The 15,701-nt window shown below is 34.8% G+C and overlaps 1 protein-coding gene across 1 annotated transcript in view; it reads right to left on the bottom strand.

The window, feature by feature from the left end:
* Nucleotides 1-6,163: 6,163 nt before the first annotated feature.
* The window catches only part of DACH1 (dachshund family transcription factor 1), a 413,540-nt gene continuing 404,002 nt past the window's right edge, over nucleotides 6,164-15,701 (bottom strand). Inside the window, exon 11 of the mRNA XM_067712948.1 lies at nucleotides 6,164-8,877. Within this exon, the coding sequence (XP_067569049.1) occupies nucleotides 8,840-8,877 (38 nt within the window). The 3' untranslated portion in view covers nucleotides 6,164-8,839. The remainder of the gene's footprint in view (nucleotides 8,878-15,701) is intronic.

The raw sequence follows: 15,701 nt of genomic DNA, 5'->3' as shown, positions 1-15,701 counted from the left end.
AACCCTGCTGCTTTCAGATTATGGGAGAGATGGAGCCTCCATTCAATGTCATGTTCTTTTGCCCAGTCTTGCACAGCATGACCTTTAATATGTGACCCACGATCACTGTCGATTCCACCAGGATATTGGTACATTGTACTCAGTTTCTCTGATTCCGTGATGGTGGCAGCCTGGTTTGCCCAACAACAGAGCAAAGCTTGGGTTAGGCCAGATATAGCATCCATACAAGCCAGGGCATATTTAGAGCCCTCACTCAGAGGGAGGGGGCCAATATAATCAATTTTCCAATTTCTCACCAGTTGGGAACTCTGGTGGGTGGTGCCAGACTCATTTGGCAGTTGCCTTGGGCATTAAATAGAATATACAGGACATTCTGTTACTGCATTAACAAGGTCAGTGTATTTCAAGGGCAATCCAGCATCCTTGACAATACACCATTGTAACCAGGCACTGTGCTGGCTGATTGTCTATGTACCTAACCTGTTGTATTTACTGAAGTATAAGTTGGTAGGGTCCATACACAGCTTAGGGCTGGGATGAACTAGTGGGTTGAAACAGTGAGGACTGTCTCAGTCTCTTGCAAGATAACCCAACCATCTTTCCACATATTTTGACCCCACAGTGCTTATTCATGATCATCCACCCCTCAGTTTCTCATTGTCCAAGTCAAAAAGTTAATCCCTTTAGAACAGCCTAACTGTTAATGCAAAGGGTCAATGTCCTGGGCTGGACTGATCACCAATCAAACCTCTCTGAGTTCAGCCCACTGGCTGCTGCAATTCCTTCTTTTTTCCAACCACATGGTATGTGTTGGGCTGAATAGCAGCTGCAATCCATGTGGGTGGCTTAGACCCAAATATATACCAGGCATCAGAGGGAATTTCACCTACTCCCTCTCTACAGGCTACAGGGTCCACTGGAGGAATAGGGGTGGGGGCATTTGAAGGACCTACATACTCTACAGAGCCTGGTAGCATGTACCTTCCTATATGTGTGTGTATTTACACTATTGTTTATGTTTCTCTGGAGAACCCTAACTTATACAGAAAGGTAGGGAGAGACATTAATGATTGTAGTTATAAAAAGGTAGCATGAGGGATCCCTGTGATGGAAATATTCTGTATCTGGACTGTGGTGGCACTCATAGGAATCTACACTTGTGATAAGATTGTACAGAACTAAACATATTTAACACACACACAAATGAGTGCATGTAAATCTGATGGAATCTGAATAAAGTTGGTAGGTGATATCAATGTTTATTTCCCGGTTTTGACACTATACTATATTTATGCAAAATGTTATCCTTGAAGAAAATGTGTGAAGTGTATATGGGATGCCTCTTTATTATTTCTTATAACTGCATTGAGTCTATAATTATCTCCAAAATATTAAAGGTAATTTTTGATAAATTAATCAATAAATGAATAAAATGGATACCACCTTCCAAGGTAAGATGCAAGGTCATCATGCAGAGCTTGCAAATAGCTATCTGAAAACTACTTTTGTGGCCTCAGCTGTCCATACACCTACAGACTGTAAAAGAGATGAAAGATACGGGGTAAAGAATTGAGGTAAACAGATTGTTGTTGTTGAGGGCTGTGGCTTTTTCTAGGTCCAATCCCCTCCAATCACCCATAGGAGGTGACAGGTGTCTGTCTCTCATCTAAAATCTAAAGACACCTCAAGAGGACCACTCGGAGGATCTGAGGTTATTGGACACAGAGGACCAGTGTCTATCTCAGGCTAGAATTTCACCTGGTAGAAATGTGTGTCTGGCTCACTCTTCTGACAAAGGTACAAGGAAGGTTGACTGCATCTGGAACAATGCTCCAACATTAGAGGTGTTTGTTGGGGTAAAGAATACCTAAGTGCTTACTGTGGATACATGTGGTACAGATGCAAGAATGAGCAGAAGACCCCTGGGCCTAACACGGAATACTCAGCAGATAAAAGAGGACTCCTAAGTAACCTACCAAAATAGACGTACGTTTGGCTACACTGAGGCAACTGCAGGTGAAAACTTCACCAGGGATGAGGCGGTGTCCCCAAAACCTAGAGATAGCTTTAAATACTTGTCAAATCTTGATGCTAAAGCATCATTTATGTTAGTCAATTAAGAATTTTCTACCACCCCCATCTTGACTGTTCTCCCCTAAAACTACATTGTTCTGTTAGATGATTTGCCTGTTGGTTCCTTGATCTGATTCTCCATTCTTGACCAGTTCTGTTGACATTGCTGGGAACTTCATTTTCCAAGAACTTTCCCATTTTCATAGACCCTGTTGTGTACCTATTATCTCATAGTAGCTATCTGCGGGAAAAGTGAAAACAAAGCATGTAAAGCATATACTAAGAAACATCAAAATTTATTAATGGAAGGAGCCAAAAGACATTCATCATAAATGAACCGAGGCACGTAACAACCAGATGGACTTAAAAAAAAGATCCATCTCAATGGGAGACTCTTTTCCTTTGTAAATCTAAAAAAATGAGTTAGTAAAAAAGAACTGACTGGTATCAACATCAGCTCCCCACACTCGAGGTATAGGTAGAAGTTAACAATGGGATTTCTAAAATACAAATGTTGGTAGGGGAGGGATAAATTAGGAGCTTGGGATTAACATATACACACTACTGTATATATAAAATAGATAATCAACAAGGACCTACTGTATAGCACAGGGAACTCTACTCAATGTTCTGTAATAACCTAAATGGAAAAAGGATCTGAAAAAGAATGGATATATGTATATGTATAACTGAATCACTTTGCTGTATACCTGAAACTAACACAACATTGTAAACCAACTATATTCCAATATAAAATAAAAATTAAATTAAAAAATTAAAAACAAATGTTAACAACTTAATAGTTACCATTTCAGTTTCTACATTAAAAAAAAAATCAGTTTGAAATATATTATTGGATGTGAGTACACCCAATAAGTAGAAAATAGAGATGCATTGTGCTAGAGATGTATCAACCAACTTATCTTAATCTGTAGTAATAGACAAAGTTTGGCACACAATTAGCATTGTTGAAAGAGCAGCCAAAGTGCCTAAGAGAGGTGGAAACTACTAGCAAAGTTATCTTAAAGTTCTTGATGAATTACCCTAAAATATTTACTTTTTATCTGGGCACTAATCTTGCTACAGTGTTGAATTCCATTTTGATTTACCTGTATTCTTGTAGAGCATATATATTGATAACAGCACTTTCAATGGTCGCTCCAGGTATTACGTTCTGTATGCAAAACTTATCACAAGTCTACTTGTGTTGATTGACATTTTACCAGTTCAAATAAAGCATAGAAACATTGCCTCCTTTCACATGTAATTTCCCAATTACAAATTAATTGTCTTAAATATTCCTCTCCTCCACATTGAGAATTACACCACACTGTGTCAATTTTTTCTCCCACAAACCTGGAGTCTCTCCAAAGGGAAGGGCTTAGGACAGCTTCTCGAAAACTAGATTCTAGGCATGAAAACTCGAGGGGTTCTCCCCAAATGGTATGGACTGTGAAAAATGTTTGGACTGAGGTCATTCAGAGGGAATAAGCTTCAGTAATGATTGAAATAGAATTTTTACCTCCCTGTGTAGTTAGTTCTAAGGTCATATTAATCAATAATTTTATCTAGAAAAAATAATGTGACTTCTATTAAACGTGATTGGGAGGTTTGTAGATTCATATTCAATTCAGAATTAGATTCACAATGCTAGAATTACTTTTTTAAAATATATGAATTATTGTATAGATTTTATGATTTTAAAGAACTATTAGTTGTCCTTTATAGTGTCTGCATAGCTCACAATGGCCCCCACTCACTCCAACTACCCCCCTTACCCCACAACAGAAGGCCCACTAGTCATTTTCTATGTAATACTTGCCATCCTCCCAGACAGTGGTCCTCAACTTCAGCTGCTCATTAGAATCACCCTAGGAACTTAAATATCCCGATGCCACAGCCCCAATCCCCAGAGATTCAAATTTAATTGGACACAGTAGTTTCTAAAATTCCTCAGATTCATCTATTAGTAGTGCCAAGCTACCTTACTGCCATGTGCTCTGACTCCAGACAATTAGAACTCAGGTATTCTGACTTAAGACAAGAGAGAAAAAATGATTGGTTCACTTCGGTGGGTGTGGTCATATGCTCCTGAATAATAGAGGAATCAAGAGGAACATATGTCAGCAATGAGAGGAGAAAGAAGCAGAGTCACTGAGAGGAGCAGAAAGATGGAAGTTGAAGAGGAGCCCTGGTCCCTGGGGGTTGGTTGCAATCCTGGCTTGAGGTCCCATGTGCATCCCTCTGTCGTCCTAACCAATTCCTTTTGCTCTTTAGACTTGCAGGAATTCGTTTTGTTACAGCCAACCAAAGGAGTCCTAACAGATGCAATATTTCAAGCCAAAATCTCTAGCTCATTAACCTATAAATGTAAATGATGCTGCCACTACAAATGTCACTCATTACCTAACACACTCATTTGGCATTTAGGAATTTATGCTCTGTGTTTGAATCATTTTAGGCCATTACTTGCCCTAGCCACATAGATGCTGGATGATAAGAATTGAATATTGTACCTCTATACTCAATAATCTGAATATTAGGAATTTACTGTTTGTTGATGATTTTTGCAAACAGACTACTTATTTAAAACAAAGTTTGTGAGCCTTGGTAAGAAGAGTGATGTGACTGAAATACATGAAAAATAACATGAAAAGAAAATGTATTCATCCCCTTTCTCAAGCTCTACAGAATTGTCTGACCCCCAAACTGTCTTATATTAGTCGCTAGAAGATGAAGGCACAAAATGGGTCACCAGATTGTTACCACTTAGTAGGAAGGCGTCTAAGCCCATGCCCTCTTAATACTAGCTCTATATCCATGACAGCCTAGAAGATGCTGACTGAATCTTCTCTTGCTGAAAGTAAGACTTCCTATTCCAACAAAATTATAAGCTCCTCTGGGAAAACAGCTATGTTTTCATTCATTACAACATTTAGCACAGTGCTTTGTGCAGAACAGAGGCTTTATTAATGAATCTGTTTAAAGGAATAAATGAGGTTTGGTTCAGCTTTTATATACCAGTTGTACATATGAAAGATAAATGTTAGCACCAAGCCTACACATGAGGAAAAGTGATATATTTACAATGTCATTTACAATAATATTTTAATTCTATTAACATCCCTACTTCTCATATGTCAAAATGCAATCCATGTAACTTTTATTTATAATTTACTCTTCTCTAGTAATAAGTAACTTTTGTCATATTGTAAATTTGCTAATGCCAATAAAAACACATGGGGAGAAACCTTAAATCATCACCAAATGCCACTAACATCCAGAGGCTGTATGATGTTCTAGTACAAGTCTTAACTGACAAAAACATATGAGGACAGAAGACAAAAATGTGTTTGTAATGGTCATATAAACATTTGAGGTTTTATTAGGGATAAATCATAATTTGTTAATTCATTGAAATAATCTCTTTAGACAGAAAAAAATTCATTTTCCATTCTTTTGGGAATGTTTAGAGTATTCACAGAGATAGTAACCCAGTATTTCTTTGAGTGCTGCATTGTGGATTGATAAAAACGTTTATATATTGTTAAAGGCTATAGGAATTGCAAAGTTTCTAAAGGCATTTTTTTCCAATGATAGAGACTGAAAGCAAAACACTGAGTTAGAGTTACAAATCTACACTCTTATAGATATGGGAATAATATATTTTGTTCCATCAACATGTCTACTTTACATTATTCAGCACAAAGCTTTGTGAAATAAGAATCATGGGAATATAAGAATATAAAGGAAAAAGGTACAAATAACAGCTTCATAAACTGAGAAATGTACATAAATAAATCATGTATATGTGGGCAGTTTGCTTAGCTGGCAAGAAACAAAATATGGAAAATCTGCTTGTTAAACAATAACTACAGAGTGTGCTTTTATGATGTTTTTCACCACAGTGATTCATATTAGAGATAGAAGCAGTTGCATGTTAAATAAAATCATTGAGCATTGTTCCCTTCATATTGTAAAGAGCTGACTTATGTTGTTTTGAGATGCCTCCCATTAGAAAGTGAATATTCCTTCAATGCTATGCATTTCACAAAATTTAATAAAGAAGAACTGTAAATAAAGTCACAGGGAGATTTCAGACAGTTTTATTAGGAGATTGTTGAAAAGAAAAAGAAAATTAAATACAATAACAGTAAACGTGGTTCTCACATTGAAACCAGGCTCAAGAACTAGGCTACCATAGAAAAATTTCCAATTCTTGCATTATGATGTAAAAACAGATTTTTGTACAGATTTTGTACAACAAAATTCGTAATAACCTTTTATCATTTTTAGAAAACTTTAAATATATAGATAAAAATAGACAATTTTCATAGGTCCTACATGAAGATGAGTATGTTCTGTTCCAAGGGCTTGCATAGAGCGCAAATGTGGTTATAATATAGAACAACCAGACATTAATAATTTTAGGATTACAAAAGCATGGAAACCATAAAATGGGCACAATTTTACTTGTTTAAACCAAAAAACAAATTTTAAACCAACCTGTATAACTAATAAAGGGGAAAAAAACTTAAGTTACAGACTTAAAATAACATTTCATGACTTGCAATATTTACAACATGTTAGTAAGATTCTCTCATAGCATATAGCCGATAGCTTTTTTCTTTAATCCTTGCTAAAATTTCCTTTTATAGCAAACCAAACACTAAAACATTCTCAAAGGTCTGGAAAGTATGTATTTTAAAACTATTTAACCTACTTAACAGGTGACTCTATGCAAGAAGCGGAGCAATGGCTGATTTTACTACTTATGGAAGTTGTAGGCTTTTAAAAAAACTTTCAAAAAATGTATGATTCAAAAGCTTGCCACAAGTTCCTCTGTTTTAAGTGTTGTAATCCTTTAAAGACTGCATACAGGGAAAAACAAGAGATACATACAACAAGGAATAGAATCTCTTGTGCTCAAATAACAAAAGAAGGTTATGGAAGAACTATGCTTAGAAAACCAAGTTTCTACAAAGCATTTACTAACAGTGTTTTAAATAAAAATATTGCTCCCTTTTAAGCAAGCTAAAAATAGGAACTGTATATATAACCTTTTTATTGCATTAAAAATGGTCTTAGCTGGTTAATAGCGAGCTACACAAAAGAAATATGTTCCAGTATTGCAAGGAAGACTTAAAAACTATAGAAGCTTAGTGCCAGTGTATCTATAATGTTAATTTCTTTTCAAATCATTAATACCCAATGAGAACTATCTTTAAACATTTTTAAGCTAGTTTTCTTGGTCATTTAAGATTTTGCTATTTATGGTAATAAATAATGTTATGATCATAAAATTGTAAGATGACAGCAAAATCATAAAATGTCCAGCAACTATACTGATTCACGTATCAGTCTTTAAAGGTGTAACTCCAAATATGTAAAAACAAAGAGAAGGTAACTTCAGCATGTAATAAGCACTGTTCGTAGCTTGACTTCCAGTTATCTGCACAAAAGTGAAAACACATACTGTAACTTTCAAAAAGACAGTGAAAATAACACGTAGGCACCCTTCCCTCTGACCAGGGTGGGAAGCACAACACATTTTAACTTTATCACTCAGCGCTACATGGTATTGGACTGATACATCAAGGATCAAGGGTTTGTTAGGTTTTGTCTTTCAGCAACATTAACATAATATGACATTAACATATAAAAATATTTCTGGTGTTTTGATTTACTGTTCAGCCACAGTCCATTCTCAATAGTGCAGTTTGGGGCACTAACTAGGGTTCAATATACAAATAAAAGTGGCTGACACAGAGTTCTGATGTCACCAGATGCTTAAGATCTCATTCATTAATACTGTGACTCCAGACAAATATTTACATGCCTGCATGCGTTAAAACCAGAAAGGTGTCTTTCTGACCAACAGGGTGACAAAACGTATTTTCTAAAATTTTCATTTTCCTAAACTCTAGTATACTACTGCATACATAATACCTTCCTTGTATGTTTTATGTTTATATACTGTACATGTGACCAACAGTTTGAAGAAGAAGCATAATGATCATTTTAAATTCTATATACCACTACCAGTTTGGAATGAAAACATGTTACGTTTATATATTTTTAAGGAAAAAAGACCTTCGGTGAAACTTTTTGGCTTATCTCCAATGCTTCTTTTCAGGTATGCAAAATGTTATTTCACAGGGTTGTTGTCAATATCCATTTGTTGGTCTTTTGGAAAGTACATGAACAAAAATCTTCAGGAGAAAACCCACAATTAGAGAGTTTAAAATAGAATGTAACAGAATATTACTCTTTGATTTATTGACTTTTTAGGAATCCTCTCTGTCCTCTACAAGTTCATTTCCAAATGTTCTTGCTGGTTTCTGGAGGACATAATTCTGTAAGTCTGGGTGACCAGTGCTACAAGCGTCTCTTGATGTGCTCAGATACAGAATTTTCAGAAGAGGAAAATGGTTCATTCCATTAAAAAAACAAAGCTAGGTCTTATTGAGACCTGCCTTTGACTCCATATACAAGTGTCCAGCAGCAAAGTTGCAATTATTAACTGTAAGAAGTTTGATACTTGTACATTTACAAACATTCTCAGGTCTCTGGTATGAACCACAGGTGAAAATCAATGAAGGAAACTTTTTTTTTTTGTAGAATACTTAAACTTTTAAAGAACATTAATACACAAAATTGAGGAAGTTCCCTTAAAAGGACTTTATTTTTTTCCCAAACTTTCCAATGACGAATGTCTGACTGCAAAGTTCTTTACTATAACATGGACTTCTTCAACAGGAAAGATTCAGTACATGACAGTAGTTTTCAAATACAGTCTTCCATCTAAAAATGAACAACAAAAAATAATTACTTATATGACATCTGGGGGACAAATGTGAATATAAAAACTACATAGCCTGATATAAAATTTGTGGGTTTTATTCTATCTTCACTTATATAGGAAGTAACATTTTTCACATATTCTCAAAGTTAATTTCATAGTTACATTGAATTGAAGTGACTGAAAAGAATACAACGTTTCTAGTTCTCATAAATATATATTTGATATCAGTACAGAGCACTCAGAAAATAGATAAGAGTGTGTGTATGTGTTTTACTGATATGCAAAGCTAGTTGATTTCTGTTGAATGACAATTACTTCCTCCAAGCTTGCAGAACCAAATTTTCTTTGAATGCACTCAGATATATCTCCATCAGGAAAGACTGAGCTCCCATCTTACTTCTTAGAGGTGTTGTTAAATATACCGTGTAATGTAACAGTTGTGCACATTTGTTGCTATTTATGTGAAAGCTACTTGGGTTATTTCATCAATATCAATGAACTATAGCCTTTCCACCTTGAAGTGAGATTAAATGAACAATTAAATATTAATATATTACTCAGCTTTTACCTATTGAGAAACACACAGCTATGTGAAAAAGAAAAGTAAATCAAATCTTCAATAAACCCACTTGAATGAAGCAAAAATAAGGAATTAAAAATCCAGAGGACAAACAAAACAAAACATAAGCCTGTTTCCCAAATGTAACACTCTCCCAACTGTCCACTTTGTGGTGTGGTCTAAACCTTGGAAATATTTGTACAAAATCTGTTTAAATTTCACGTTTTAATATCTACAGTAGAAGGTAATCAGAAAAGTAAAGTTTTCCAAAATTTTTTTAAATGTATATTGTAATGTAAATGTTTGCAAAATGTCTGATAGCTTCAAGAATTAAAGCATAAGGAAATAGAAATAGCCTACAGTAAATTTAGGAAATAGAGAGTCTAAATATTTGCAGATTTCACCTTCAACGATAAGCTAATTGAGTGCTTATACATAATCTGTGGTAGATACAGTAATTAGTAAGGAGCTTAAAACCAATGTTAAACTATTTTTCTACTTCACAGAAATATTGGTGTGCCTAAGTTTTATATTCCTACAACATGTTTTAGCTTAGCGTCGTTTGTACAGTTGGACTATTACTTCCAGGATGTTATGGAATGCTGTTTGGCTTATTAATACAGTCTAAGCACCCAGTATATGTTCAATAAAATGTGTTTGAATGAACGAATGAATGAATAAATCAGATATAGCTTTCATGTGATTTATACAAAGTAGATAAATAAACCTAATAAACTAATATTATAAAAATAAACTGAAACTTTTCTTTCATATTCTTAGTATCATGTGGCTAAAAACTGGACCTATTAAAAGATAATTTTGATCTTAATGTTTTATTAAGAAAAGCAACTAAATTGTTTTAAAATTTAGTCATAGAAATAACCAAAGAGGTAGAACACTGATGCTTTTAACCAAAATTTTCTAATTTTTAGTCCTTATTTAATTTATCCCTACTTCTCTCTCCTTCCAGTTATCTCAATATTTCTATCATGTATTCACTTAAGTTGAGGATATCATTCTCATTCTTATTTTTTTTTTTTAAATAGACAACGTTTCCTAGGATTAGACGGGCGGAGAGAAACATTCTCAATTTCCCCTAAATTTAAATTTTATTCAGTGAAGTCCTTCAAAATACTTGTGGAAAAGAAATTATTTTCTCAAGATTAACATTTCATTCTATGGAGTTTTAAAGAATCTTGGTACATTAATGAAAAAAAATTATGGGATTTGCTGGTGGTCCAGTGGTTAGAACTCCTCGCTTCCACTGCTGGGGGCCCAGGTTCGATCCCTGGTCGCAGAACTAAGATTCCACAAGCCACAGGGCACGGCCAAAAAACAAAAAAAGGTTGTTAAAGAAAAAAATTAAAGTTTTGAAAAATTGTTTTCTAATCTTCTGTGATGTCTATATTAAGTAGAAGGAATGTAGTAGCAAAGAATGGATATATAGAAATTATTCATTAAGTATGAATCATTTTTTTAAAAGGTCCACTAGCCAAATTCTTCACCCAAGTGCTATGTAATTTGCTACTGACTTTCTTCTCTAACCTTATATGTTACCCCTCTCCCTCAGTCAGTGACCCTGGCTCTCCTTTTCATAGAATGGTGTGCCATTCTACATATGGCACACCAAGCTCTGCACTGCTTTGGAGTATTCAGGCCTGTTATTCCTTCTAAATGCCTCAAGATAAGTACCTCCTCCTTCCCCACTTACATTGTTGCTCCCATCTATTAAACTTCTCTATATAGAGTCTCCTATTTACTCTCCAACACAAGCACCCTAAGAATTAACTCCATAGCACTTTGTCTCACTTTGAAGTTACGTATGGGAAGCTTCTTACATGGTGAGACCCACAAAAGCAGCAGCCATATTTCTTTTCCCATCAGTATCAGAAGGAGAGTGCTTCAGCATGATACTTGCCTTAAAAGTTTTAATGCAGTCTCAAATGTTAAACTTTCAGAGAAATCAATTACTTATGCTTATGTATTAAAAATAATTCCCTTTAGCATGTTAGAAATTTTAAAGTCTGTCTGAAACTAAATTTTAAAATAAAAATATAGTAATTAAAATTATAGCATGAATAATTATTTTATAAGATCCTTTAGATCATATACAAAGGATGTTTATAAAAATTATATACATTGTATTTATGTGCTCAGTACTTGATCTACTATAATAATCTACTTTTAATAAATGTCTCTTTAAATTTTTGACTAATGTTCCTAACAGATGGACAAAAGCATCAAGCATTAAAGATGCCAGCTATAAAATAGATCCAAACTGCTATAGTTAAGGCATTTCCATGATTAAATAATACTTACACATCAGAGATTATCTGCCTTAGAATTACCTGGAAACAGAAACATACCAGGCATAGACAGACCCTAGAGAGTAACTCCCTCTCCCTTTGTCTATGGAGCCTAACTTTCAAGGCAATTCTATCATATAATTTTGTCATCTTTATTAAAACATACTTATGGATAATTCAAAGTCTGTAAGAAAAAAAAGGTTTAAAGTAATTTTATGTTGGTCCAGAGAAGTTATATTGGCCCGCCAACCCGCAGCAAATAACCACATATGGATGTACCCAGAGAGCTACCAGCAGGCTTCTGAGTTATGGGACTGTAGGTTTATCTCAGGCTTCTGATAACAAACCACTGGACAGCAAGCTGAATGGCAAGGGTGCTAGGAAGAATACATGGGCCCATAATTCAAACTGTGCCATGTTTTTTTACGTTATGTAATAATGGTGCCAATAATCTTTCCTTCCCCAACTCTTCAAACAGCAGGCAACGTGATGGAGCCCTAGAGAAGGCCCTGTAAAAACAAGCGCAGGATGGAGATTATTGGAATCCCTGAGTATTTTCATGGCTAAGACTTCATTATTCATAGGTGTGTTGTTTGCATCTGGAAACTCAGAGGCTTATTCATGTTTTGTTTTAATGGCTGCCCTTTGTGCATTATACTTCCCTTCTAACTAGATAATCTCACACCTACTCACCATTTCCTATATTGTCTTTATTTCTGCATTTGTTGGCCACAGAAAAATATGTTTTCCTGATGCTGAGCAGTGTTTATGAAACAATCATTCCTTGATATCTCAAACGGATGAGAACTTTTTTAAGATCAAGTAAACTGGCAATAAAGGCAATAATGATTACCAACAGTATAGCTAATATTTTCTGAGCACCTATTGTGTTCAGGGCACTTTATAGATTTTAAATCTAAACTTCTCAACAACTCAAAAAAATAGGTATTCTTAGTGCCTTTTACAAATAGGATATTAAGGCTCAAAAATGTTAAGTTATCTGGCACATTTTCAAAGAGCTAGTGAATGGAAGTGCAGTGATTAGATATTTGTGTGAACCCAAATCTATTCTGTCACTTCCTCTAATAAGCAATTGCAAGATCACTGGAGGAAATACCCTGTCTCTGATTTGCAGAGGTAAGGGACTGACTCTTGGATACCTTGGTACCATCAGCCTCCTTGCTTTGTGAATCTGTCCCTCACCATTTTCTCAGAAAACAGAGGTTTTCTTTTAGTATGCAGAGCCTCAACTGAACAACTTGAAATCAGAACTAAAATTCTTATAGTTTGGTTTCAGAGAAAATATCTTCCGTTGACACAATGATTATTTGCTTTCGTAAGGGAGGTTGATATGAAAAAAATCATCAAGTGACACTTTGTGCATGGGAGTACTTAATTAAAAAGTCTCTTCTAATTAAAAGCATGTGGGAGTAGGCACTGAGTGAAGCTATTTAGATTACAAATTCCTAATAGTTCCAGAGTTCATTGTGATTTGATGTTTACAGCTCTAATTTGGTGTATAAGAAAGTATCTAGGTCACTGAATAGTTTATTGCAGGTGTGAATTTTTGTATGCTGCTTACTGTTATTATGCAGATTTGGATCTACAGATGAGTTAAAGAAAAAATTTTAAACTCTCGATAAAAATGAATCTCAGGTTTTAACATTAAAGTTGAAATCTTCAGCTCAGACCATTAAATATAAAGATTCTATCAGTTATTTGTTAGCTGTGGATGAGGAGGGAGAAATGGAGAATGTCACAAAATTTCCAGTTCTGTTTTGTGTTCATGAATTAAGTTTGTTCTGTTTTAAATTTAATTTTTATTTTATATTAGAATATAGTTGATTTACAATGTTGTGTTAGTTTCAGGTGTACAGCAAAGTGATTCAGTTATACGTATACACTGATTTAATGTTTTTGCAGCTACTCTTATGTGTAGTTATTTGTAACATCTAATGCATATAGACAGATATATAATTTAGCTTTTATTCCATATATAAAACTAAAGTATTGAATAGCTTTATCATTTACTTTAAAAAACTAATGATGTTTGTTCAATAACAATCACAATATATGATGAGATTTTATATTAGAAGATGGCATACAAATTGGAATCATTTCAAATTACTTGACACCAGAAATCCAATGCTTTCATTGTATGAAAACTAAGTGGAATCATTAACAAGGGAGTATGTTACTGAAAAGTATTACTCAGTAGGCAAATAGGTATATATTCCAGTTTTGAATAGAACTCCCTTGCAAAAACATCCACAGGGATCTTTTACTTGCCTTTAGCACAAAGGGCGTAATAAATTACATTTCCTGTTAGAAAGTAGTTTTATTAAAAATGGCATCTATTTGTTCAAAACGTATATCCAGACACCTGTAATCTAATGAAGTTTGCTGCTTTCACAAAACAGTTGCATGTGCCCTTATCTCACCCCTCCAGAGCTGAGGAAAATACGAACATAACAGAGGGCAAACATATAAGATCATACATCTAGAAAGTTTAATATTTACATAAATAATATTAGGTCAATATGAAATATAGTAACCCTGAGCTTCTCTCAACAGAATGTCTTAATCATAAAAAGTAAGGGAAACCAAAACAAGTGATGAAAACAAATGTTAATGATTCATGTGATATTTGATAAGACAACGAAAGGAAGTCAAAATAAAAGCAAACAAACAGGAACAGATGGGAAGGATCTTTGTCAAGTCATAACCTTTATTCTAAAACCCCTAAAGGAAGAAGCTAATTAAAGAAAATATTGTTTCTTGCTTTTTTTATAATTTTATATTTAGAGTAAGAACATTCTGCTACTGCTGAGGCAAAGAAGCAGAGACACAAAGTCTACATTTAACATGAGAAATATTTTAAGAGAGATTGATGTTCAGCACAAGCTCTTTTACAAGAGAATACTGGGTAAATATCATTTCTTCTCATGAAATGCAGATAATAACAGTATCAGTGATTTCCAGAAGTTATAGTCAAGGTTGTGTTCAAATATAATGAAAAAGTAAAAACTGAAAAAGTTGCAAAAGATTTTGAATTTTAGGTATTTCAGGGTGATAGCTGCAGAACCTGAGGCCCACAGAGCTGGGTCAAAGTGAGAGAGGACTGAATCCCAGATCCCTTTTGAATGCTTTCTCTATAAGCACCCAGTGCCATTCTAGAGAGTGGGCACGGACTATGTGTAAGAAGGCACACCAAGTTATTCTGTCTATACAAGCCAAACATACTAGTACAAGCAGTAGATAATGGATTACTCAGTAGACCAACATGGCCCAGCTCATTTGAAATCAGAGTAGATAATATGTTTATTACAAGGCTAGTATGAAGTAAAGCTCTTGACTGCAGCTAATATTGCAAACAAAAATAGTTTTATAATTGAGAACTGCTTTTAAATATTTTTCAGTTTTCTTCAGAGAAGAAAGTACATGAGAGAACATAGTCTAGTTTAAAACATGTCTGAGAACAGAGGATTATCTAAAGTTATGATATATAGGTTAAAAGATAACCACATTTTTAGACAAAAATAATGAAAGTGAATCCCTGTCCTTTACATGAGAAGAAACTTTGTATTAGACTCTAGGTAAGCACACTAATAGGGGAGAGACCTGAACTTTGACAATTTGACAAATTGGAACAGGTGGAACTAGACTTTAGTTCTTGGGAAGCTAGAAGGAATCATCACTGGGCAGCCTGATCTAATCACACATTCTTTTAAAATGGGAAACTAAACAGACAAACCAGTAATGAAAGCTGAGCTGAAGAACGTGGAGAGAAGGCATTTGAAGATATGCAGATGGCTATGGTTAATCTTAGCCAGCTTGGAGTTATTTCGCCAACTCCAGCCCTGGGCAAAATACATTTTCCAGGGCTTCCCTGGTGGCGCAGTGGTTGAGAGTCCGCCTGCCAATGCAGGGGACGCGGGTTCGTGCCCCAGTCCGGGAG

This window comes from Pseudorca crassidens, chromosome 18, assembly GCF_039906515.1.
Source record: "Pseudorca crassidens isolate mPseCra1 chromosome 18, mPseCra1.hap1, whole genome shotgun sequence".
In the NCBI taxonomy this organism is placed as follows: Eukaryota; Metazoa; Chordata; class Mammalia; order Artiodactyla; family Delphinidae; genus Pseudorca; species Pseudorca crassidens.
Note: the sequence above shows the minus strand (reverse complement) of the source record. Positions and strands in the feature narration are given on the sequence as shown.